The sequence below is a fragment of the Panthera leo genome, chromosome D3 (assembly GCF_018350215.1).
Source record: "Panthera leo isolate Ple1 chromosome D3, P.leo_Ple1_pat1.1, whole genome shotgun sequence".
Lineage (NCBI taxonomy): Eukaryota > Metazoa > Chordata > Mammalia > Carnivora > Felidae > Panthera > Panthera leo.
In genome coordinates, this window is record NC_056690.1 from 90,250,553 (window position 1) to 90,277,174 (window position 26,622).

General features: G+C 41.0%; 1 protein-coding gene and 1 long non-coding RNA gene across 7 annotated transcripts in view; one reads left to right on the top strand and one right to left on the bottom strand.

Moving 5' to 3' along the window:
* ZNF407 (zinc finger protein 407) overlaps positions 1-26,622 on the top strand; it is a 454,530-nt gene that overhangs the window by 270,767 nt on the left and 157,141 nt on the right. For all 5 annotated transcript variants that reach the window (XM_042911180.1, XM_042911184.1, XM_042911183.1 and 2 more), the window contains exons 6-7: positions 2,676-2,759; positions 13,039-13,159. In XM_042911180.1, coding sequence (XP_042767114.1) covers positions 2,676-2,759; positions 13,039-13,159 — 205 coding nt within the window. The remainder of the gene's footprint in view (positions 1-2,675; positions 2,760-13,038; positions 13,160-26,622) is intronic.
* Positions 3,931-21,775, bottom strand: LOC122204004. 2 transcript variants are annotated; one of them, XR_006195431.1, is made up of 3 exons: positions 18,730-20,759; positions 16,582-16,668; positions 3,931-5,149 (listed from the first exon to the last, which is right to left on the bottom strand). It is a non-coding gene; the product is annotated as an uncharacterized LOC122204004 (long non-coding RNA). The 2 variants fall into 2 exon arrangements; XR_006195432.1 differs by lacking the exon at positions 3,931-5,149 and adding an exon at positions 21,327-21,775 and having other exon boundaries at positions 14,933-16,668; positions 18,730-18,897.

A 26,622-nucleotide genomic window follows, 5' to 3' on the forward strand; every position in this document is an offset into this window, starting at 1 on the left:
ATAGGTTAAAAGTTCTTCTGAAGCAGTTTGTGGGAAGCCCAGGCCTCCTTAGCTTCCTTGACAAGGGCGGTGACGATTTAAGGTCTCCAGCCTGCCCTGAGAGATCACTTATATCGAACAGCAGATGAAAAGCCAGTGCAGATGTAATTTATCGTCGGCGTTTCCTTCTAAAGAATAATTGTGGAGACTTGGCTGGATCAATAATATGGATTTTTGTTGTTAGGTCTTGTAGTCGGCACCATAATGAGAGATAGGGGACAGTGGCTGTTTTCTAATAGAAAAGAAAGGATTGGTTTCCGTGTCTTTCTACATTTGAATGCAAAATGGCGCACTTGAAACTAATTCAAGTTGTTAAGAAAAGTCTCTCATTAGATCTCTGCTATCATATAAATATGGCACGTTAAATGAACCCCCTCTATTGAGCGAAATACTATGTTTAGTTTTTTCTTAAAAATGTTCTTTTTGAAAAATACTCCGATGTCCACTGTCCAACCCTATTGCCTCTACCCCCTCAAAAAGAAAAAAAAAAAAGCCAGTGAAATTGAATTTCGGATGAAAAACAGATCAAGCCACCAAGGTAAATATGACGTACAATACATTGCAGACTAACATCCTAAATAAAATTCTGCACTTCGGAAAATCAAGGTCACTAATGTGTCTAGAATCGAATCACATTGAAAATTAATAATTTGTCTTTGTGCCTATACATATCTTAAAACAGGAAATGGAATAGAACTTAATATGTACGTGCAGCATATGTCCCTATACAAAACATAAATCTCATGAGGGTTTTCCTGTTCTTCAAAGAAAGATACAGGTCACCAAGAAGTTCATAAATGAGAGGAAGGAATTACAGTTTTCTTGCATCTGAATGTAGGAAGAATACCCTTTCCTCGTTAGAGGTTTCACTAGTTGGAGGGCACAGCACCAGCACTGCCAGTGTGACACCACACGGCACACACGTGTGCTCCGGGGCGTGCCCGGCTGCGACCCGCACACACACCAGAGGTTAGCGCCCACAACATCGCTGCTGAATAGCGCAGAGAACAGTTTTGCCTCAACGTAGAGTAGTATGTTAATATTAACGAGCAAGTTATTGTATGGGATTTTTAAGAAGTCTACTTTCAGTGTTATTGAACTGATACTACGACTAGTTGGGAAGATTTATATTCCAAATTGATTAAATAATTAAATGGGTGATTGTAATTAAACTTTATTCTTCATAGCCATCTACTCTATTCTTTTTTCTTTCTTTTTTTTTTTTAAATCTTGAAATGATGATGCCAGGGGACAAACTTAACCCCCCCAAAAGATAGGGGAAATATTTAAATTCAACTTTATTTTGTAAATGCTAACAGTGAACATTTTCATATACCATTGGGAAATGAGAGGAAGCATAATTTGGTTTCAAACTCTTCTTTATTACTACATGTTCGTTTAAATGAGAACAGCTACTAATGCTCTCAAGTAAAGGGAAGACTCTTTTGGTTATGGAAGTTATTCTGCCTTCCTAGATGTACTGTTTTGTTTTTTCTAACTTCACAAAGGCAATCACCATTTCCAAAACACATCAAGCTGAATTTCTGTTATGATACGCCAGAACGTTTTAGGACAAAAGCCAGCTGACTCGGGCAAAACCCTTGAAAGACTTGTTGCATTAAACATCTAAATGAGTAAAATACATAAAAATAGATGCAAATGATTTGTTTCATTTCCTGAAAAGTATTTCATGATTCCCCCATATCTACCCACGGTTACCATTTTTATTCTCCTTGGCCCTTCCTCTTGAGCCTTGTGGGGTAAACTTCCCAGCTCGCCAGCACCTACCGCCTAAATATGCTGCAGGAAAACAATAGATCGCATTTATAAACTGTAGGGGAGGATGTTCACTTGTGTGCAAATGCTAAAATGGAATGAGCATTTACACACTTTAAACAAATACTGCGGCTACCAAATCTGTCTCTAGTTGTTGCAGAGGTTTTCAGTCCAGAATTATCATTAAAGATGAATAATTGAAGTTTCTGTACGGTTTCTTTAGCAATCCCTAGACTTCCTTTTTTATGCCATGAAAGTTTGAGAAACATAAACAGCCCTGGATTGTTATTGGTACTGAGTAATGCAGATTTTATTGTTACTTGGGATCTTCAGTATGCTCAAGGAAACCATTTAATTCATATTATTAAGTAGGAAGTCATTAAGGAAGAACCTGATAGAATCAGGTAAAACCAATTCAGTCTCCTCCAGTTGTTGGAAAATTCAATATGCTTTATTTAAGCAGAATCATAGATACTGTATATTAACTATTCCAAGCAATCTTTACTCAGCTCAGAAAGGCCAGATGTATGGGAATTGTAAAAAATCAGGATATGCATAAAAACTGTTCAAGTGCATAAAGCAGCCCCATCTGGAAGACATCTACCAGAAATGAAGTTGTACAAAACCATTCCATTGATAATAAAGCTAATTTTTATGGGTCTGACAAGTATGTAATTATGTTCAGTGGTGCTTTTCAGATTTTATCACAGTCAATAAACCGCAGTGGTAATTTCATTCCCATTTGACATATTTACATGGAAACATTTGATTGGAGGAATTAGTAACCCTGAAAGCCTTGATAGATATGTTTTAATGATCTGTGACCTCCGCAGTCCCTCATCTGTTTATTGTTGCAACAGGCGAGAAGTCGTTCCTGTGTGACCTCTGCGGCTTCGCGGGCGGCACGCGGCACGCCCTCACCAAGCACCGGCGCCAGCACACAGGTCAGTTCGGGCGTCCGTCCGTCCGTCCGCGGCCCTCGATTGCTTGTCTGTTCGGTTTTTGGAAAATCCATGTACTTGAGGGTCTCCTGAAAACTCTCTTTGAGTAACATGTGAATTCACCTGTTTTTTGCATGTGAAAAGTCGGCCCTCTGTAAATTTGTGTTCGGTAGGAGGACAGAGAGCTTGCGTGGAAAGTGCGAACGCACCAGGCTTCCTCCCTGCAGCCGAGACTTTGCCTGGGGGTGAGGCTGGGGGTTGGTTGCTCTCAGACGTGCCCCCTCCCCTCAGTGTCTCCCTCCGACTTTCCTGTGCTTACCCCTACCCCGTAGCTGGCTACCTGCTTATCTGCAGCCCCGCCTTCTGGGCTACATCTCCGCCCACCTAACCACCTGGACCCTGGAGCCCACAGTCCCTCGACAGTTGGGGCCAGTGGGTGTGGTTGTAGGGTCATCACCGTATCTGTTCTTGCCGTTAGGAAGGGACAGCAACAGAGAGGGCAACAGAAGTAGATCGTGACATTCAAGAGGATTCGTTTTTATGATGTTTATTCTTTATGATTCAGCAAAATAAAATAGATGCCTTGGTTAGGAACACTTAAGAATGAACAGTTTTAAATATTTAGTAAAATTGATTACTTACTCGGATTTATAAGTAATTATGTTAATAATTATAAGTTCTATGTGTCTGGGACAGTACTGTTATGGCCTTTTCCCTCCTAATTTATTATTTTTTTTGAAGTTGATTTATTTGAGAGAAAGAGATCACGAGGTGGGGAAGGGCAGAGAGAGGAGGACAGAGAATCAAAAGCAGGCTCCACACTCTGTGCTGAGCCCAGACGTGGGGCTCGATCTCACACTTGTGAGATTATGACCTGAGGCAAAATCAAGAGTCAGATGCTTAACCGACTGAGCCACCCAGCAGCCCCTGTCCCTTCTAGTTATTAATAGAACTATTTTATTATCAAAAGTGACCTCGTGTAGATGATAAATCATGTTGGTAACATGGTTTGTAACTAAATGTACTTTTGTGTGGGGGGCCATGACAGGGGTGGTTTGGCCGTTACACTCCCGCTGGCGTGAAATGAAGATACACAAAATACGTTCTGTGGTACATGTTGGATCTTAATATGTTATATTTAACGGAAAGCCGTAGGTAGCTTTAATGCCCAGGATAGTGTTTTTAAGATCAATGAAAATTAGTGCCATTTCTTCTAGATCTTCAGTTTCTATGATTTCCATCTCTGTATGAGGTTAGAGTTAGTATTGAGTGTAATTTCCAGTGTTTCACATGATGTTGGAGACACACACTTAACTTTGTAATGTGAAAGCCCATTTCAAGTTTATTGCAGCTACCTACTCTTTTAATCCAGTGACTTAAGAGATGGCAGAAGGGGCCCTGTGGATGGCAGTCATCCTCAGTGGCCATCTTGGAAGTTGAAAGCGTGCGCATGCGGTGAAGCGTGTTTATTGGTGCCCGAAACGTTCCTATCGGAGTCACTGTTGCTCGGCCGGTCACACCCCGCTGTGGCCTGGGGACCAGGAGAGCCTCCTGTGCACCACCTGTGCCAGCCTGGCAGCACTCCCCCCACCCCCTGCAGTGAGGACAGTCGTGCTGTGATCACAGGCGCTTACAGGTGATCGATCACGAAGCCTGCGTTGAGGAGGCACAACTTTATATTTTATGTCAGGTCCAGAGGCTCCTTATTACTTTGCTATTAACTTTATACCATATAGGACAATGTCTCACAGACAGAGGCATCTGTCTTTGTGGCATTTATCTGCCTCTGTGGCACAAATCAAACATGATTCTTTAATACCAAAGTCAGTTCTTAAGACTGTTGGCTTCAGCCAAACAGCTTAGTACAACTCCGTCTACGCCCTTTGCTTTTATGCCGGATTTATAATATTTAAGCAACATGCAACTTTTTTTTCCCCCAAGGCCGGAATTGTGTGGTGCATTTGAAATCTATATTTCTCCGATGTATTCCTCTTTGACATGGTTTACCTTTTTAGCACAGAGTGCCCACGCAAATTACAATCAGCTTGGAAAGGGATAGGTATCAAAAGTGTTCCAAATGGCGTAAATAATTCCCTGCTGCAATACAGACTGTCCAGGGACTGACACAAAACATCTTCCATTTCAAGATTTACTTTTATCACCTGTCAGAGACCCTTGATTCAAGGGCACAGGAGCAAATCCTCACGTGGAGTTGAAGAGTCTTGGCCAGCTTAATAACCACCAGCCTGCCCAAAGGAACGCAAAGTGTGAGTTTCCATGAGGAGTGTGCAGCCTTTTTGACAGATTGTTGACACACAAAGGGCAGTGCTCTATATCCAGAGCCGTTCTGGTGTTCCCCCTCGGATGTTCTTTTACTTCCCCGTCAGAGGTACCTAAGATGCAGAACATTCCTTAATGGTTATTTTGGCCAAGATTGTTGCTCATAAAGGAGAGGGTGAATAGCAACACAATTCAGCGTGCACTGTTATGTCCTAAAAGGGGAAATAAGAGGAAAGGACATTCACTTTGTTCTGCTGTTTTGAGTAGGGTGTAGACAGGGAGCCCTACTGACTTAGAGATAGCACTGTTCAAGAGTACTTACTGCCTTACTCTTGGATTTACTCATCCTTCTGGAGTTAGAATGACAAAGGATTCAGAAGGACTGTTCCCAATGCACTAAATCATTTTGATCACTCCTTAACAAGTGTATGACAGTACCTATCTCACTTCAGGCATTAACAAGTATTAGCAAGCTAGAATTCTTATTTGAAATTTGTAGATTTTTTTTTGTCTTCAAATTTTACAACCTAGAAGGTGCATTTATTTCTCTGGCTATATATTGAGACTAAAACAACAACAACAATAAGAAAGAACTACTTCTGTATCTGTATTTCAGAAGGATATTTTCCTAAAGAAATTACTTGAAGGTGGGGCACCTGGGTGGCTCGGTCGGTTAAGCATCCGACTTCGGCTCAGGTCATGATCTCACGGTTCGTGGGTTTGAGCCCCACGTCGGGCTCTGTGCTGACTGCTCAGAGCCCGGAGCCTGCTTCGGATTCTGTGTCTCCCTCTCTCTCTCTGCCCCTCCCCCACACATGCTCTGTCTCTCTTTCTCTTTCTCTCAAATTAAAAATTAAAAAAAAAAAAAAAAAAGAAATTACTTGAAGAAATTCCCTGAAATTCCCTGAAGAAATTATCATTTATGGATTGAAAAAAAAATGCCAATTAACATATGTCAGCAGTAGCATTGGGCATGTAACAAGATGAATGAGTTACAAATTAAGCATTATGTACAGATTTCACTGTAGTTTGTATAAATTGACATGGAGTTTGTCTACCAAGAGAGGAGACATGCTTGAGCCTTCTTTACTTATTTGTTAAAGCATAATATTTTATGTAGCATATTTTGGTAGCATTATATTTTTTTCTGTCGGCCTGTATAGAACTCAAAATTTCTTAGTATTACACAATTTAATCTACAGTGGCTCAGTGTTGTCAAGTTGGGTATGAAATGACAACTCATAGTTCACTGCAGTATAATTCTTGCTTAATATGAACTTCAAGGTATTAAAATATTAGAGACTATGACATTTTCATTTAAGAGTGTTTTTTTTTAAGTTTAAATCATGTCACATAAAAAGTCATAAAAATTTAAATGAAATAAGCTACATTAACCATGTTTTTTAAGTTCTTATGTTAAACCTCCAAACCAAGAAAATGAACTTTAAAGATGACCTTTCATTTATACCACGAACTCAGTGAGTCCATAGTATCACCCTTTACCCTCCTAGATTCCTGCCAACTCTATGAAAAATGGTTAGGTTAAAGATGCCTACCAAGGCTATTAGAATAAACAAGTTAGCAGTGAGTTATGGTGCCACACATTTTCAAACACTAGGTTGAATGGAGTAAGAAGACATCAGGATATATTTGTGTATGTGCTTAATGAAAAAAAATCTTTAAGTAGTTTGACCACTTGAATCCATTATGTTAAAAGTGGAAAATTTATGCTACCTAACTTGACCTCTCATTATATAGCTATAATAATCATGACTGTATTGTATTGGCATAAAGGTACACAGATACATGAATGGAACAGAAGAGATCTATGCCTGTATTTGTCACTTGTTTGAGACCAAGGTACAATATTTAGAGATAAATCTAAGAAAGGATGTGCAAAACCCCTACGTTGGAAACTGCAAAATATTGCCAAGAGAAATTAAAGACCCAAGTAGGATGATATACCATGTTCATAGAGTCAGGAGACTCAGATCCCATCAAGCTTCTTCATGTTCTGAAATTGACAAGCAGATTTTAAAATTCATATGGAAATCAACGATCTGAAATAGTCAACTTTGAGGAAGATGAACAAACCTGAGGACTTATACTACCTGACTTTGTGACTTATAAAGCTACAGTAATCGAGTCATTCTGGCATCGGCATCATCAAAGACAAATCTATCAGTGGAATGGAATAGAGATTACATCTACATGGTGAATAGATTTTTTTTTACAAAAGAAAAAAGGCATTTTAATCTTTTTAATATGTAATGATGGAATAATTGGCTATCCTTCCACAGTAAAAATGAACTTTGTTCTACATATCATACCATGTACAAATTTAACTCAAAACTACTCATATCTAAATGTAAAACTCAAAACTAAATAAAGTCTAGAAGAAAATTTAAGAGAAAAATCTTTGTGAACACAGATTACCAAAGATTTCTTAGATATCACATCAAAAGCCTGATGCGTAAGTGAAAAAAAAACAAAACACGTAAGTTGAAAAATTATAAACTGACAGGTTAATAACTTTATACATTAATTAAATTTTCCTCTTTGAAAGAAACTGTGAAGAGAATGCCAAGGCAAACCAAAGACTGGGGGAAAATACGTGTAAATCACGAATATGATAAAGGATTTGTATTTGTAATATATAAGTTAGAAACACTGTTATAAAGAAACAACCAACCAATTAAAAAGGAGTTGAATGAAGGGTGCCTGAGTGGCTCGGTTCATTGAGTAGCCGACTTTTGATTTGGGCTCAGGTCATGATCCCAGGGTTGTGGGATTGAGCCCTGCACCACTGGGCTCTGCACTGAGCATGGAACTTGCTTCAGATTCTCTCTCTCCCTCTGCCCCTCTCTCCTGCTTGCACATGTGCTCCCTCGCCCTATCAAAAAAAGAAAAGAAAAAAAAAGAAAAGATAAAGGGTTGAAAGATTTGAACAAACATTTCACCAAAGTATATAAATATGTGGCAAAGAAGCACATGGAATCATGAAATGCTCCTCAACGTGATTAGAGAAGTACAGTTTTGAAACATTGATGATACCGTGTCCTGGTGATGATTTGGAGCAGTGGGAACTCTCCTGCACAACTGACAGCAATGTAAAAGGGAGACACCACTTTGGGAAATAATTTGGCAGTTCCTTACAAAGTGAATGTGTACCTTCCCAGTGGCCCAGGCAGCACACTCCTAGGTATTTGCCCAAGAGAAAAGGAGATGCCTGTCCAAGCAGAGACTTGCACATGAGGATTTATAGCAGCTTTGTTTGTAACACCCAAAAATGAAAACAGCTCGAATGTCCTCGAATGGAGAAACAAATTGAGGCACCTTCATACCGCAGGATGCTACTCTACTACTCAGCAACGGAAACGAATATTTACACCTGGAGTAACACGAGTGAGTCACAAAATAACGCTGACAGGAGGTCAGACGAGAGAGAGCACATACTGTATGTCTCCATGTGTATAAACCTCTGGAAAAACGCTAATATGCGGTGGCGGAAAGCACGTGAGAGTTTGCTTGAGGATGTTCTGCGCCAGAAGAGAGAGAGGGGTACGAGGAACCTTTGGCAGAAGGGTGGCTGTGTTCCTTGTCTTGACTGTGGTGGTAGTTGCGTTCTGCCCGGTATGGTCAGCGTAGATACTTCAGAGTGGTGAAACAGTTAACAACACGTGTGTTTTAACGCAGATGGTGCATCACTGTGTGTTTCTGTCGTCCGTGAGAACTGCCGTGTGACCCTCGTGTGCGGTCAAGATGCTCTGCATTGAATTCATTGAGCGATTCGATTCGCTTCTTACAATGACTGTGAAAGTTTTCAGACACCCTTTTGTGGAGGTGTCGATGTTTTTACGACCTGGCATATTCCTGTATCAAATTTGAAGAGGTAGACCTGTTTTCTTTAGCCTTACGTAAGATGAAGATCGTATACCGTCTCAAATAAAAGCAAAACCCACCATCATCATGAAAGTGAATCTTTGTATAAGTCACTTCAGTATAGTTGCATTGTCTATACCAATTTAAGTGACTTGACCAGCAGTTTGGAAACCAAGAACAAATTTATCCAAGCTGACCTGCGTGACCACTGGATTGGGTGTTATAGTTGAGCCTTATCCTAAGAACAAATGGCTGAAAGGTACAAAAATGCCTCTCAGCTGCAAGAATTTGCTCTTCTTTCCATATGGTCTTCTTTTTACAAGAATAAATCGAATATTTCCTTCTAGGATCTATTAAATGGTATCTCTACGTTAAATCGACGATCTGTGTGAAACCACATAATTATTTTGCATCTAAGAAGCTTTGCCTTTACTGATTGGGAGAGCTTGATGAGAACCACCGGTGTGTGTGCACCTTTTTCGTCTTTGTGGTAGGCCAGTGCGCGCCCTTACCCGTGTTCAGGCATTCCTGTTATAGGGTGGCAAAAGCAAGGCCTTGGGCATCCTAAGTCCCTTCCACCTGCTTTGTCTTCTCTAATCCTCACACGTGTCCCGCTCATTTGGTGGTTCTACCCTTCTGATCTTGTCCGGGAGTTGACAGGTAGGGAGCGAAATGTGGCAAAACCTGGTTTGGGACTGCAACCCATGTGGCTTCTTCTGACTCTGCCACCCGAGGCTGCAGGAACAGATAGAACACTGTCAGACGAGACGTGGATGCGCTCAGTTCGCTGTCACCACAGCTCTGGGTAAGGCCGTTATAAACAGGGGGACAAGTTTCTCAACGTTCTGATTTCAAGACACACACAGTTTTGTTGCTCCCTGAATTACGTAGTTTTATACCAACCTAGTTCATACTTTGTTTTCTGCGTAAGTCAGTATCCTTACAAGAGTATTCTAAAACATCAGAATTAAGAAGTGGCAAGTAGAATTATTGAATATATGTAAAATTAATCCGTTCTCTGTGTAAAGTTTCTCAGAAAGGATGTCTCCCGAGAAGAGTATTATTGTATATAATAACTGCTTTGGGGAAGGAAGTGGTCGTGAAGCTTTCTCTAGTTCATCGGTGTCCAACAGAAATGTCATTCATGCAAGCTACACCTGTCATTTTAGGTTTCCTGGCAACCATATTAAAAAATGAAAACGTGGGCGCCTGGGTGGCTCAGTCGGTTAAGTATACAACTTCGGCTCAGGTCACGATCTCACAGATTGTGAGTTTGAGCCCCGTGTCGGGCTCTGTGCTGACAGCTTGGAGCCTGGAGCCTGTTTCGGCTTCTGTGTCTCCCTCCCTCTCTGCCCTTCCCCGCTGGCTCCCTCTCTCTTTCTCTTTCAAAAACAAAATATGAATAAACATTAATTTTTTTTTAAATGAAAAAGTAACTGATGAGATTTTTTTTTTTTTAAGTTAACCAAATGTCTGTTCATGTCTTCTGCTCATTTTTTAACTGAACTATTTGTTTTTTGGGTGTTGAGTTTGATAAGTTCTTTATAGATTTGGGATACTAACCTTTATCTGATATGTCATTTGTAAATATCTTCTCCCACTCTGTAGGTGGTCTTTTAGTTTTGTTGATTGTTTCCTTTGCTGTGCAGAAGCGTTTTATCTTCATGAAGTCCCAGTAGTTTATTTTTGCTTCTGTTTTCCTTGATTCAAGAGATGCATCAAGTAAGAAGTTGCTCTGGCCAGTGTCAGAGAGGTTGCTGCCTATGTTCTTCTCTAGGATTTTGATGGTTTCCCGTCTCACATTTACGTCTTTCGTCCATTTTGAATTTATCTTTGTATACAGTGTAAGAAAGTGGTCCAGGTTCATTCTTCTGCATGTCGCTGTCCAGTTCTCCCAGCACCATTTGTTGAAGAGACTGTCTTTCTTCCACTGGATGTTCTTTCCTGCTTTGTCGAAGATTAGGTGACCATATGTTATGGGTACATTTCTGGGTGTTCTGTTCTGTTGATCTGTGTGTCTGTTTTTGTGCCAGTACCATACTGTCTTTATCGCTACAGCTTTGTAATTGAATTTGAAGTCTGGGGAATTGTGATACCTCCAGCTTTGCTTTGCTTTTCCAAGATTGCTTTGGTTCTTCAGGGTCTTCTGCGGTTCCATACAAATTCAGAATACACGCATCGACGTTTTTCCAAAGAAGATATCCAGATGGGTAACAGACACGTGAAAAGATGCTTAACATCACTCATCATAAGGGAAATGCAAATCAAAACTACAATGAAATATCACCTCACACCTGTCAGAATGGCTAAAATTAACACAAGAAGCAACAGGTGTTGGCAAGGTTGTGGAAAGGGGGAGCCCTCTTACTCTATTGGTGGGAATGCAAACTGATGCAGCCACTCTGGAAACCAGTATGGAGGTTCCTCAAAGGGTTAAAAACAGAACTACTCCATGCTTCAGCAATTACACTACCAGGTATTTACCCAAAGGATGCAAAAATACTGATTCGAAGGGATACACACACCCCAATGTTTGTAGCAGCACCATTAACAATAGCCAGATTATGGAAAGAGCCCAAATGTCCATCAGCTGATGAATGATAAATAAGATATGGTACAAATATACAATGGAATATTACTCAGCCATAAAATAAAATGAAATCTTGCCACTTGGCAATGATGTGGATGGAACTAGAGTGTATTATGCTAAGCAAAATATGTCAGAGAAAGACAAATACCGTATGATTTCACTCATTTGTGATATTTAAGAAACAAAACAAATGAAAGTGGGGGGAAAAAGAGAGGCAAACCATAAAATGGGCTCTTAACAAAAGAGAACAAATCGGGTTGCCGCAGGGGAAGGTGGGTGGGTGATGGGTAGTAAGGAACGCATTTGTAGGGTTGAGCAACTGGGTGTTGAATTTAAGTGATGAATCACTAAGTTCTACACCTGAAACTAATATTGCACTGTGTGCTAACTAACTAGAATTTAAATAAAAACTTGAAACTGTCAAAGAAATACTTAACTAAATGCATCCCAATTATTACCATTCCAGCATGAAATCAATATAACATCGTTAGTGACATTTTTTATGTTCTAGGATTTTGAAATTTTTTATGCATTTTATTTATACTTCTAGTGCATCTCAATCCAGAGGCTACATTTTTATACCAAATTTATGATTCATATGTAGATTGGATAGCACTCTTGAGAAAGTAGATTCACATTCCCAAAGTGTTCTATACAAACTTAAACATGTTTTCTACAGGAGAATCCAGTATCAGTTTTTTAAATTTAAATTTACATTCATTAAAGTTCAATAGCCCCATTTCAAGTGCTCACCAGCCACTGTAGCTAGTACAGTTAAAAACTAAGATTTGATGGTTTCTTTGAATGAGTGTGTGTGCGGAGGAGGGGTGGTTAACACAGAGAAAGTTATCAATCAAAGGACTGGCCTTGAGTGGAGTGTAAGCCCTTGAACCGTCTGCTGGGTAAAATGTCTGCGTAGGTAGAGCTGTTCTGTCCACACAAGGGAGTGCTGTTAAATACTATTTTACATGTTTCTTTGAGGCTTCTTTCTGAGGTGATCTCTTATTCAACTTTAGTGAACTGTAATTTCTCCTTACTTCTATCAGTTTTTTTTTAAATAGGTATCAATTTTTAGCTGTATTTTTTTCTTCATATTTAACTTTAAGATTTTAGTTAAGTTGTATGCTGCATTTTCAAAAAATATCTCTGTTATATGCTTTTTCATGGTTTCATCCTCACTGAGATTTTTATGATGGGCTCTGGTGTAACATAGTTTCTTAAATGACTCCAAATACGGTGCTGGAACAGGCTGTAATTTAGATTTCTGTTTGTGTAAGTTACATTTGAACTACATAAGGTATACCTTGTTTCCATTCAAATACAGAAATAAAAAAATCAGTGATATCTTCTAAGTTTCTCACTCCGAGAATGAATATTCACATGTCCCAAGTGTGAGCAGTCGATTAACCTATCTTCTTAACATTTATATGGAAAGAAGTTTCCTTTTTCATTGTCAGTAACAGGTTTAGCCTTTCATTTCCAGTTTTTTTTTATAAGTATTCATGTACAACATTGCTTTATGTTTTGCAGGAGAAAAACCCTTCAAATGCGATGAGTGTAACTTTGCCTCCACAACCCAGTCTCATCTGACTCGACACAAGCGGGTGCACACGGGGGAAAAACCCTACAGATGCCCCTGGTGCGACTACAGGTAATGCTTTCAGTGCTTGGCAAGTGGACTCAAGTGGGTGACCCTGGCAGATTCACCGTGAAAGAACAGTTTTTCTGATCAGCGCGAGTTAGCCCAGCTTTTTAGGTTGGGGGTGATGTCACCATCTAATTCTAGTGACTACTTTTAAAATTCTTTTCCGAGTTCTTGTCCGTTTTTTATAGTCTTAACACTTAGGTTTTATCATCCTTTGTGCATCTGAATTTCAAGTGATTTATTTCCTTGCCCAAGTGAGGCACGGTTCCGTTGAATCGGTCGTTCAGGGCGTGTGGCACCTTGTCTCCAATGAGTGAAGCGCGTTTGGGCGACGAAGACGAGCAGTGTCTCCCGCCTTTAAGCATATTGTAGCGTAATAGGTGGCCGGTAGTATGTCTGCGTAATCACAACACGGATTTCACTGAGGAAAGTGAAAGGCCAGGGGCGTCCCTAGAGAAGGAACAGGACGCCCTACTCGAGAGAGCATTTCACCCAGGGCTCGAAGAACGGGTAAAAGTCCCGGTCCCGTGGGTGTGGTACCGGTGTGCAGGAGGCGGGGGTGGCTGTAGCCTTTTCTGGCTGAAAGCGTCAGAGAGGCCACGCGTGCTCAGTCCCCTCCCTCGGCTGCTCGGTGGCTGAGGGATGTCTGCCGCCCTGCACGGTTACTCTGCAGCCGCCGCAAAGCCTAGATGCCAGAAGTCTGAGACGGATGCGGGCGACGGCACATAATCCCATTTTACTGTAAGATGTGTGTGCAGAGTGCAGCGTGAGAAGCCATGTGGGAGTGGAGCTTGCAGCCCGATCAACCTGCAGCGGGACCCGCGGGAGGGAGTTCAGGGCACGTTAGGTGGTCGGTCGGACCCCACGGACTTCGCGGGCAGCCGGACTGTGAAGCCGGAGCCACTGTGTGAGCGCCTTCTCCATCCTGGAGCCGAGGACCTCACGGACCCCGCTACACGTGATGACCGGAAACACTGAGGGTGGTCCTTGCACCGCAGCCGCTGTGTTAAGCGTTAGCACGTGTACCTTGAGGTGAAGCCTTCGTTGAAAAAGACACTTTTGTATTCCTGTGGACGTAGCCTCTGCATTCAGTAAATATATTGCCATAATCTCTATTATTTCCCTCATTATTGCGTTAAGTTTTATGTGAAAGGTCATTTAATAGTACAGAGATATTGCAGATATATTTCATTCATTAATTATTCATTCATTCAACATTTTATGAGTTCTGTCTTTGCTTAGCACTGGATTGGTGTTTCTTGGAAGTTTGGTAAAGCAGGGATCCAGTTAGAGGTAGACATACATGTTTTAAGGTGGTGATAGGAGTTGCTTAAAAAAATAAGCACTTTGGATGTTCTTTTCCTAATTTAAGAGGTCATACTATGTAGTTGCATTCTCTGTAAAACACAGAAAAGCAATTAGAAAAATTGTAAAAATTTCCCTTAATTATCACTTTTAGCTATTAGTATTATATCTTTATAGTTTGTATGCGTTAGATTTGAGTTGTTTTGGAGGCTTTTTTTGTTTCTTATAAATTTTATTTTTCATACCTAACAAATTGTAACTACCTTTCTGTTTCATTCATCTAGTATAACTGTGGTTTTCGAACTGTTACTTTTCTTTATCTTAAGAAAGAGACTGCAAGCAGGGAAGGGGAAGAAACAGAGAGAGAGAGAGAGAGAGAGAGAGAGAGAATCCCAAGTAGGCTCCGCACGGTCAGCACAGAGCCCAACCCAGGGCTTGATCTCATGAACCATGAGATCATGACCTGAGCTAAAACCACGAGTCGGACCCTTAACCCACTGAGCCCCCCAGGTGCCCCTCAAACTGTTACTTGTAGGTAGCAGAACTGTTATTTCAAACAGGATCATGTTCACATCCCATATATAAAATAGATAAGAGTGTTTTTTACCCCTTATAAATCGATTTCATAGTTAAATCTGTAATATTTACTTACAATATTAAAAAATCATCATACAATACTGTTTTGACAAGCAGAAACATTTCAGACAGAGGAGTTACTTCAGCAGTAGTTGTTGGGTTAGCCTTGTCCATTTTACGTCCTCATTCTGGGTTAAGCAGGAGGGTGTAGTCGAGAGCCAAGCTCCAGAGGAACTGACCCAGCAGGCACGGACATCCTTCACCTCTGAGCTGCCCCTTGCTCCTTCACAAATGTGGGTAATGAGAATAGCAGGGGTGTTGTTCATTTAGAGGAGGGGCACTTAGACAGACTTCCCTGGCCGCGCCTGGCTGAGATACCAGAACCCCGGGTTTCCTCTCGTCTCAGATTAGACCTTTGAACGGTTACACCTTGTAATCTCACGATAGTGTTCAGTGAGGCAGTGCAAGAGTTTCGATGCCCTGAGAGTCTTTGGTGTGTTGAAGTGTATTTATAACACATGTCATAATGGATTTTTTTCCCCAGTTTTTGAATTTGTTAAAAATACATTGAATCCAAAATCAATTGTTGGATAATTGCTGACGTACCTTAGAATTTCAAGTGCCTCATTTGAAAATTACTCTTCTCTTAGTATAAACCTAATACTGGCATAGCTCTGAGTTAGATGAATATACAATAGTCACTTTATTAAGTTTTTAGACATTTGGGCCATTTTTGGTTTTTCCTTTGAAAATGCTTATTCCCAAATCTTTATGCATATCTTATGCGTGATCTTTTAAAACAAATTCCTGGACGTGGGACTTATGGCTTTCAATAATAGTATGACTACAATGGTTGGGACTTGAATATTGTCTCTCCGGTAAGTACTGTGTTTTGGTAGACTCTTAAGTCTTTGTATGCTTAAACATTGCAATGTTCTTCAGGTTTCTTGATACGAAACTGTGTTACACTTTTGCTGAGCTTGAAGTTCTACTACCTGTCCCGTGTGCAAGTGACCTCCCCGACGCCCTATCCCTTCCACTTAGAAGTGCATCTGAGCCAGCCGGGCCCCATCTGTCGGACACCTCCATCAGCCACTGTGTGCAAAAGGAGATTGTGTTTTCTAAGAATATTGTCACCGTCCCGTGAATTAATACTCAGGACACTTAAATCTAATGATCTATCAAATTTCCTTGAGAAGTGTTTGAAATTCTTGATACAAGGGTAGTTTCATCTTAAAACTTGAAAAGAATTTGATTATTATTGACAGTTAGTAGTTTCAGTGCTTTCTGTTCGTGTGACAGTTTTATCAATCTTGATATGGTTAGGTCTGCTTTCCCTCGTGAACAGAAGACAAGTGCACCTTGCCTAGGAATACAAAACCTTGCAGACACATGAATAGTGATGTTAGGGACTATGAACGAAATATAGAATTTACAGCAGATACCGTGGTTTTCTTGTTGATGAACAAAAGACTTAAAAATGAGCAGACAGGTAAGTTCACAATAATTGTTTTGGTTGCATAGCATAGTAAGTAGGAAATGCTTACCATATCTATCTTACAACAACAAGGAGAATATCTTTTTTCACAGGATAGATAAATTTGAGTGTGTAGATTTCCAGAGAATAAAAATACCTATAAGATAATCACATATTTCAAAGAAGATACTGTTATCTTTGTCTTGATTCTTCCCATAATACGTTATTGCTTAAAATACTTCAATATTTTTTTCCCCATTTAGATCTTTATTCTTAATGTAGAGAGATAAAAATTATTCCTTAATGTAGATAGATAAAAAATTATGTCTATCTTTGTCGTTATTAACACTTATTTGCAGGTAAAGTTACCATTGTTGGAAACTGAACTATTATTTGAGTTTTACTTGAAAGTATATTTTTATTATATAAATGGAATATTAGTGAAGAAATAGTTGTAGTTATAATTATTCATGAAAAATGTGAATATAGATTTGTTTACAGAAGAATTTTATAATTGGTCTTTTGAACCTGGGGCTATTTTTCAAGTTTGCATTATTAATTTAGGCAATGACATCTCATTCTATTCAGATGTAAACATGTACTCCTCTCCTAAGCTTTTACTGTTGAAAATATCCAAAAGTCTAATCCATTACAAATCAGTATATTCCATCATTACTCTGTAACTTCTTCATCATTAATTACTATTCATTAATTTCAGAGCATAAATTTGGATTCATGGCACACTGTTCTGCCATGTTATCTATGCAGCAAATTCTTAAGATGTGTTTCTACGTTAAATGGAAACAGTCTAGCAGTTTTCTGTATTTTTATTTCCCTTTGTTAGGTATTAGTTGTCACTTCTGTGTTACAAAATAGAAAACCTTTAAAATGTTACAGTAAGTACTGTTTCTAAAAATATAAATCCTTATTTCCCCATAGAATTTATTAATATCAAACTATGTTCTGTTTCACTGGTAAGACTGGCTCTCACAAAAAAAAAATAGATGGCTATTATTGGGCTTTCTTTTATGTGAAACTTCTCATTGGCTTCTGTTTTTGATTTAGGATTTGCGGGGGAAATACAATAAATGTATACTAAACATCAAACCACTGATAAGTCATGAGAACTAAGACAAAAGGCTAACAGCAGTATTAAAAATATTAAGAATAATCATATATTATACTTTAAATGCCACTTAGCAAATTAAAGAAAACTAAAACGGCAAGTGAAACTCTGGCAATTTGATCATTTACGTATTGTGTCCCTGTAACGGATCTTGGAATAACTTAAGTGTTCCCTATGATTGCTTTTGGCCAGAGTTTTCCTCAACTGTATAATGTAGATTTCTAGTCTTACACACATTCTTTAAAAAAAATGTTTTACTCTTCTGTTTTTCATTTTATTTACTATTCTTATTATTTTTTAAGTTACTCAAAATTATAATCCTAATAGAAATATGATATATCATGTTGCTGTGGAATAAAATCTACAATTCCTGCCTCAGATTAAAGATCACTCTATTGTTTGCTAAACTTGTAGCAAATACGCTTGGATTTTTTCACCCCTAATTGTTGGTTTACTTACATGTTGGCCAGTGTACCCCATAGAAGTCATTAATACATAAGATTTTGATCTCAAGATTTTTCTTTCCTGTCTGGGTGAGGGGGAGGCTCAGAATATTTAATGCAATATTTAACCAAGGACGAGGTGGTATCTCAACTAGAAATGGGCTTCTTGTGAAACTCCTTAAAATCTCTTTTATTACCCCTGTAAATATTTTCCTTAGTATTTTTTATAATTAAATTCAGTAAGTTTTCACACGTGACTGGAGTAGAGAGAACTTGCCATTTGTCACAACCATTTGAAATATGTTTTCTGTCTTAGAAAATATTCGTCAAAAATATTTTTAGTTGATTTCTGTCTTATCTACAAGATGCTGGAAGCATTTTTTAGGTCGTTTTACGATGCAGGGACAGAAGATTGTATTCATAATAATTATATCCCCTTAAAGTTTGAATTAATTTTTCAAACATGCATTTCTATGAAGAGTCTCAGTTATGAAAATTTGTTTCAGGTCTTAGATAATATTATGCATTTGTATGTAATGTTGCTGTGTAAATACTTTATGTTTATTACGCATAATTAAATAATGAGACAGACTACCTTGGTTATCGTGGCGTTAAGAATTCAGTGTGCAGTGGTTCTCATTGTTCTTACCTTCGACTTACTCCAGCAGCATCCTGAGCTAAGGAGGCCAACTCCACAGGGGATAATTTTCTCCTTTTGGATGATCTCTTCTGAGAGTCTCAATTTTCCTTTGGCTTCCTGTGCGGGTTCCCAGGTTGTACCAGGAGAAGCAGTGGCTAGAGCAAACTTGGATTTGCCCTGAATAATGACAAGAAACAAAGGCAGGTGTTGGTCTACGTAGCCGAACATCATCTATAGCGAGAGAGAAGTGCAGTGGTACACACCCAACGAACAGCGCGCGTTGTTTCGTCAGAAAAATCAGAGGTAGCATTCGCTCCTTATGGGTGACTGTGACGTTCTCAGAGAATAACGACACTGCATAAATGTGATCAAATGAAAATATCTAGTGTTCATGCTGGATAAAGTTTATATTTACAGAACTTTGATTAATGCCACAAGCCTAGCTATATCGGAACAGACTTTAAATCAAAACTGTTTTTGTCAGTGAGTTAAGCCAGAGAAAGGCTAATCCTGCATGATATCACTTATATATGGAATCATAAAAAAAAGAAAAAAGTAAAAGACAAACTCGTAGAAACAGAGAACAGAAAAGTGGTTTCCGGGGGCTGAGCACGGGGGGCGGTAAACAAGTGGGCAGAGACTGGTTTTTAAAAGGGTGCAGACTTTCAGTTACAAGAAGAGGAAGGTCTGAGGACCTAACGTAAAACATAGCGACTGTTTTTGATAAGACTGTTGTATCGTTGAAATTAGCTAATAGAGTAGGGCTTAAATGTTCTCACCAAAATTTTTTTTAAAAAGTACTATTTTAAAAAAAAAAAAGTACCGGTGAATACTGTCTCATTATTTCATTTACCTCAAATCGGTCGTCTCTATATTCTACTCTATTGTAACTGCTGATCCAGATAAGGGACTAAAACACAAAGGTACTTAGACTGAAAGTCTCGTTTGGGAGCCTAGAAATCCAGCGACCTCGCAGACTTTTCGTAGCATGATGCCAGTTGCAAGGCTTTCTTCCTCGTGTGCTGACCTGGAAGGCGAGCGCGCCCCGGTGACTCCGCAGAGTTCAGCTAATCACAGGCAGAGGTCAGCGGCGTGGCTGGCGTGTGAAGCCATGTTTGGTCGGGGGCAAGTATCGGTGCTGCTGGGGGGTTCCTCGTGGCGCACGTCGAGACGACAGCTGTGATGGGCTTGTACTGTCTTTCACGTGGAGGCCATGTTGGCGGTAAGCTTACCTGGGGCTTTTGAGGGCTTGTCCTGCGAAATGACCTCAATGGATCTTCTTTTCAGATTTTCCATAGTGGATTGAGAAAGTTGCGCTCTATGTTAATGTATTCTTTTTTTGCCTACTGTTTTTATCTGTTTCGGCAGGAACTGAATTCTCTCTGTACAAGTATCTTCTCTTTTTCCATGACCGTTTTATTAGTGATCTCTTTTTTAATCTCAGTGGTTCTAATTGTGGTCTTGATTTGGTTTTGTATTTTCTGTACTGTTTAGGTCTGGTGTTACTTTTGTACACAGCGTGTGTTATTCAGACTTTCCTTCCCTGCCCGGTAGCACCCAAGCACATAGGCTTTTTAAATTTTCGTTCCAGCCTGACAGGCCCTGTCCCGAGGCAGCACAAGTCTTTTTTTTATATCAGGCCTTTAGTTAATGTGGGTAAATTTTCATCTAACAAAGCTCATTCGAGTAAGAGAAAATCTGTGGACTTTTAAACAAATAGATTCCATAGCACTAAAAATTACGATTTTGTTCAGATGTCTTTAAAAGGGGGAAAAACACTGAGATAATTTGTTCTGCTTATCATACGAGTAAGTTGTTTTGTTTGTGGATGAGGCTGAAATAAGCATTGAGATCGCAGATTAATTAGAAGAGCCATTTTGAACACAAAGTGACCACAGATTCCCTCTGCTATCTCTTCAAGTAGAATCTACACAAACATGTTTATCTAACCTGCTGTTGCCGAATCCCAAATCCAGTCATTATAAAAGGACCAAAGCTATCTTTGGGGATGGTCTTTCTACAAGGAATTACTATGGACAGTCCCCTGGGTGGTAGTTAGATATATGTGTATATATTGTGGCAGAAAGTAAGGCCTTCGAGATGAAAAAAATAGAAAATATTTTTTTGGGCAATAGTCTCTTGCATAATAAGTTATTCCTCAGACATTAGAGCTATTATCACACAACAAAACACTCTGCTGTGTAACTATCTATATCTCCTAGCGTCAGAGGCTCACACACAGTAGCTGATTAGGGAAAACTCTGTAATCACCAGGAGGGGCTGACAAGAGTCAGTAGAACATGAGGCACATCTTCCAGCGTAGTATTGGGTTTCACAGCCTCAGATGTGGCTGGAGGAGAAAGGAACCAAACAATATTAACATAGCTGTGAAGGGCCTGGAAGTTGGACCAGGGTCACTAGTTCAACGGGAATGATAACACAGTCATTCTATCATTTTCTGTTGTTTTCACAGATTCTGAAATATTGCTGTGCTAGGGCCTGTATAAACAAGTGGGGGAGAAAGAAAGACTTGAAACATTTAGAAAGGGGTGATGCGGTAGTTTCTATGAGGTGCAAGACATAACCTGGCTCCTGTATCCGCGTACCTTCTGTACCCTGAACCCGCCTCCGTGGAGGAGGGTGTTGGCCTACAGTGCGGAAGGACGTACGTGTGTGCGCTCTGCCTTTACTTTAAGAAGGTCTCTCCAAATGAGACGACGTCGGTATTTTCTTAATTAGAGGATGTGATGCAAACTGTTGGCTTTCTCCTATTTGTGAGAAGTAGCAGGTTTGTGAGAAGTTCTAGAATGAATAATACCCGTAAAGTTTCTTTTAGACAGCGATAACTTCCATCTTCCTTCCTACGGAGCTACCAGCCAGCTGAAGTAGAAATAAACCTGTTACTCTGTAGAATCTGTTACTCTGTGACATAATGTGTAACCTGATACTTCCCCCCCACCCCTCCCCCCCACACACAGGGAATTTAAACCTAATGTTAACCCTTACTTATGCCCCTTCAAGTTTAATTCCTTACTCTTCATTATTTCAACTTGAAACTTGCTAACCAACCCACATCCCTCCTTTCATATCTTTTGGAGATCTCTCACTGAGTAAGGTTCAAATGTATGTTAGTTGACTGTGCTTGGCTCTTTCTTTCCTCGATATGTTTTGTTTCTTCATCGTTAAGTTACATGTTTAACAAACATATGAAATGTCATAAAACAAATTAGAATTTTCCCACCGAGAGAAAATGTGGCAGATTTTTAGTTGTTGTGTGTAAATCAGTCTCTGAGATTGTGTTATTGGGGGTAAGAAGTGGTTGACAGTTAAGTTTGACAGATTTTTGTTCTAAAAACTTCAGATAGCTTTAATTTTAGTTTAAGATTCTGTTCGGTTTTCTACTCCCAAATTATACTTTTCATTTGACTTTATCTGGTTACTTCGGCCAACCCGGAGTGTCGGGCACATGGACCGGGTGGTGAGGGACAGCGAGAGTCCGCCTGGGTAGCTGGAGTTTTACCCCAAAGGCCAGTGAAGAATTTTAAGAAGGAAAGGGACATACATTTTGTTGTTCAAATTTCACTGATGCAGTGTAAAGGGGGGGCCTGAGGAGGGACACAACAGGGGACAGAGAGGTCACGTAATAGATGCCTACAAAGGCCCCTGGTGGAAATAGTAAGTCCCTAACCCTAAACTGACACTGGGCACAGGATAGAACGGCATGCGGATCCCAGGGCTTGTCAGGAGGTGGGCTGCATGGATCAAATCACTGGATTCAAGGGCAGGCTGACAGATTCATGCCACCCTTTAGACGCCAGGGCTGCATGGTGGATGGCGGCACTGTTTCCGAGGTCCCCGCTGCCGGAGGAGGAAGGTCCCTTCAGCAGAGTGAGTGAGGTTCGGGATGTGTTAACTCTGAAATGCCCGTGTGCGGTCCTAGAGGAAAAATGTCAGGAGAAACATAACCAGAATTCATAGACTTACAACTGGAAGGCATCGATATGAGCGACATTTCCCTTGAAAATGGGGGACGGGAAAAACGCAGAGGGGCAGATTGCAAGTGTAACAGGGACTGAGAAGCAGCTTTCCAGAAACGGAAGGGACCTCGGGGCAGCGGACGAGGCTTGTCAGACGCTTCACAGAGTAAGGGCAGTGTAGTCCCCCTGCCGCATCACCAAGAGGTCCCCGATTCTCTCGCGGAGACCAGTGCCAGTAAAGGGCCGGGGACAGAGACCAGGGAAGTGCACAAAGTGAGGAGACGGTAAGAGTGCAGGTGGGCTGGTCTTGAAGGAAGGTCTGTCCCGACGCCCGCCCCGTGACAACGCTTGGGAGACGGTGAGAGCCGGAAGGGCAGACGGGCAGGTGCACTTTGCACCTGTGCATCTGTCTTCAGTTGTGTGCTAGAGATCGCGCTTGGGGTTTTTGTGGGTGCCTACGTGCCAGGGTGAGAGAGCCAAGTGAAGTAGCCGGGTGAGTGCTGTCTCCTACCCAGGGGCCGGGATGGGGCACGTGAGGCTCGGCGTCCTGGTTTTGTGCCGCGTGGGGGGCACTGGTGGTGTGTTTGAGTAGGCCTCCGTGGCTTGGCAGAAGCCCTCCCGAGTCACGGCGGCGCCTCGCGTTCTCGCCGTGGGAGCCCCTGTCCGCGGAGAGCTCCAGCTTCAGAAGCTCGGAATCTGCTCGGGCAGCTGTTGTCACGGTGTTTCTGCACCGCACACGCTCTTCCCTTTGTTGCGTTACAACTTTTGCATCGAGAACGTGGAGATGGTGTGAGGGCGTTATTCTGCCTCCCCCCCTTCCCTTCACCCCCCCCCAAACATTGGGATTTTATTTGTTTTATAGGAAGAATTTCCACAAAGGCCGTCCTAGTTTCACCCGTGTGTGCAATTCAGAAATCCGCTTGGCACCCGCTTAACGATTCAGTGTAGTCATTTAACAAATACTCATTTTTAAATGCGATCTTTCAAAATGTGACATCTTTCCTGTGACTTAAGCAGTTTTTGTGAGTGTCTCGGGGTTCTTCTCAGACCAATAAATCCAACAGGCTACTCTAGTGACGTCATCAGCCAGTGGAGGAGTTCAAGCACTCTTTGCCATGACACCGGACTCCCGCATGTTTTACAGTTCGCTCGATTTCTTTTACCTGTGTGTTGTTTGTGTGGCTTCGTCCAGCGGATTGTAGGTATGGCCTAGCCCTTTTATCAGCTGTGGACTTCATCATGCCTTCTGTGTCCGCTTGTGCTGAAACTTCTGTTTGTTTCAGATTGACCCCGTGCCTTCCTCAAATTGCCATACTCTTAGAAACCTGGGACTCTACCGGAATGGTCCCCCCAAGAGAAATGTAACAATAAGGGTCATGTGGATAGTGGGGTCGGTGTGTGTATAGTATGAAGAGAGAAAGCGAATAGATCCCTCCTTAGGGTGAGAGGGTACATAGCGTAGGGTGCACCGTAAGTGCCGTGTCGGGGTCGCCGTACCCCTGCAGTGGAAGTGAGTCTTTGCTATTGTCTCGCAGGCTGGCATGTGCTTTTTGTTTGTTTGTTTTTGCATTCAGGAGCATTGTGTGTGGATGTCCTTTGATCCTAGCGGATTTCTTGCTGCTTTGTTTCTTTGCAGATGATGATTATCCCAAAATGGTTACGGCAGCATCTCAGTTTCTTGGTGTTAGCTGGTTTTTTAACTTTACAGATGAAAAGTGCATTCATTTCCCTTTGCAAATTGAGATGGTTCTATACATCTTGTCACAAATTTGGGGCAGCATTTCTGTGAGTACAAGTGAAGGTAGTAGGAAGAGTCACCGTAGCATTCCCGAAGTAGGTTCGTTTCAGTATTGTCTGCGGTGCGTTCTTGACATGGTCGGGGCAGCATCCCTTTCCTGGACTCACTCGGCTTCCTTGGGGAAGAAGGGACCGGAGACCCCAAGCGGGAATGGCAGTAGTAAGTGTGTCATTGGGAGTGTACCCTCTCACACTCAAGGAGCCGTGTGCCTGGGCCTGAGAGGTATATGGATGATCTCAGCATAGATATATTTTTAATTACATGTTCCTTTCAGTTAATGATTTCTGTATGGCCACTGAAAAATGATGTTATGAATATAATGATTGTACAATCCAAATCTTACTTCTTGAGTTACACATACTTGTTTTTAACTAATATGCACACACACATATATCACCTTCCTCGCGTCCGTTTTTAACGGGACAGTCTCTTAAAACATTGTGTGCTCTGACATAGAGATTCAAAACAAGGATCCAGTTTTATTTTTAAGTTTTTTTTTGTTTTGTTTTTTGGGGGTTTTTTTAGTTTAAAAGTGGAATATATGTTTGCTTTAGCTGTAAAAGCACAATCAAGGCACCATGATAAGTGAGTCAGTGTTGTAAAAGTAAAACGAATTTTGCCTTCACTCACATGAGCTATAGAAGGAGGAAGCTTTATTGTCCCTGGGAAAGTGATAAGGCAGAGTAATTGTATATTATACTGTCCCAGAACATCTGCCTGAAGACTGGTGGAACAATTCATCTATCATGGGCGATACAGCATGTTTTGTCTTTCCGCTTTAACCCGTCCCCACTGCTGGCCTGCGTGGAGGTTTTGATAGGGCCTGCGCCTGGGCCGGCGCTCACATTAATCAGTCCCCTTGTTCAACACTCCAGCTGACATAATTACAACCTGCGCACAGCAGTTATTCAAGCCGAGTCCTTGTCACTCGTGGTGCGAAACTACACAGCTCTGATCCCGGAGGGGATTGCCTTATCACACAGAACAAGGGCTCGCAGGAGTCGAAGAGAATAGAAATGGGAAAATGTCTTCCGGGAGTACTATATATTCCTTTAAAATAAGACATTTGAGAGACTTACAAGGGACAAAGGGAAGCATTGTGTGCAGAGACTGAAATGAACCGGTTATTATTTTTAAATGCATTACGTGGAGCATTTTGTAAAAATGGACATAGATTATTAAAGAAATCCGGTGGCCCCGCGTCGTCAGTGACTATTGTGTATTAACTGTTTCTTCAAAAGTAATCATATATGTAACTTCAGAATTAGGAAAAGCTTTCAGTGCTCCTTGGTAAGACTCAGTCTAACAAAATGAATGACGTATTCACTTGAAATCTACTATCAAACAAATACACACTTAACTCAGAGAGCTTTGTAGGGAACAGAGTTAGAGCCAGGGAAAGATTCTTTCAAAACACTTTCAAAGATGGGCAAGTTCATGGTTTCCTGTGACAGCGCAGTAAGGATCCTGGAGAGAGGGACCAGCAAAGAAACTTTCTGTCTTCTCTCTTGTCCCACCTCCTCTCCCTGATCCTGCCTTGGGTGGATTACTGGCCAGTTCCTCCAGTATGCCAGCTAGTGGGGGGGACGAAGTCTCCTTTTAGCCACTTGAGAATTCGTATTTAAATTTAGGGCAGCCCGCCCCCTCCCCACCCGCAGCCCCACTAGACTACCAGAGCTGTTGGGCATGTGGCAATTTAGGAGATGGGGTCTGTAAACCACCTGATCAGCTGTACTCTTAGGCTCACACGCAGGAACTTGTTGGTGTTTTAAATCGAGTCTTTTTATTCTTCTCTTTAACATTATTACATTGTGCCAAGCAAAACCAAGCTCTGGCCTAGAGTATCAGAAGTAGTGTGGAGTATTTTTGGTTCAGTGAAATTTTACTTATATCATCTTAAATTTGAAAAAGCTTTCAACTATAAACTTTCCAGTAAATTGTATGTATGTTTGTGTGTATAACGTGATTTGTAAAGTAGCCTTTTTTTTTTTTTAACAGGTGACTTATTTCAAGTGCCAGTATTTCGGGCCCCTTTGTGAACGTGTCTCTGTACTCTGTTTTGCCACCTTGGCCTGTCTCATAGTACGAGTCCGGTGATTGCGTGGACCTAGAAAGATGGCCAGGCCC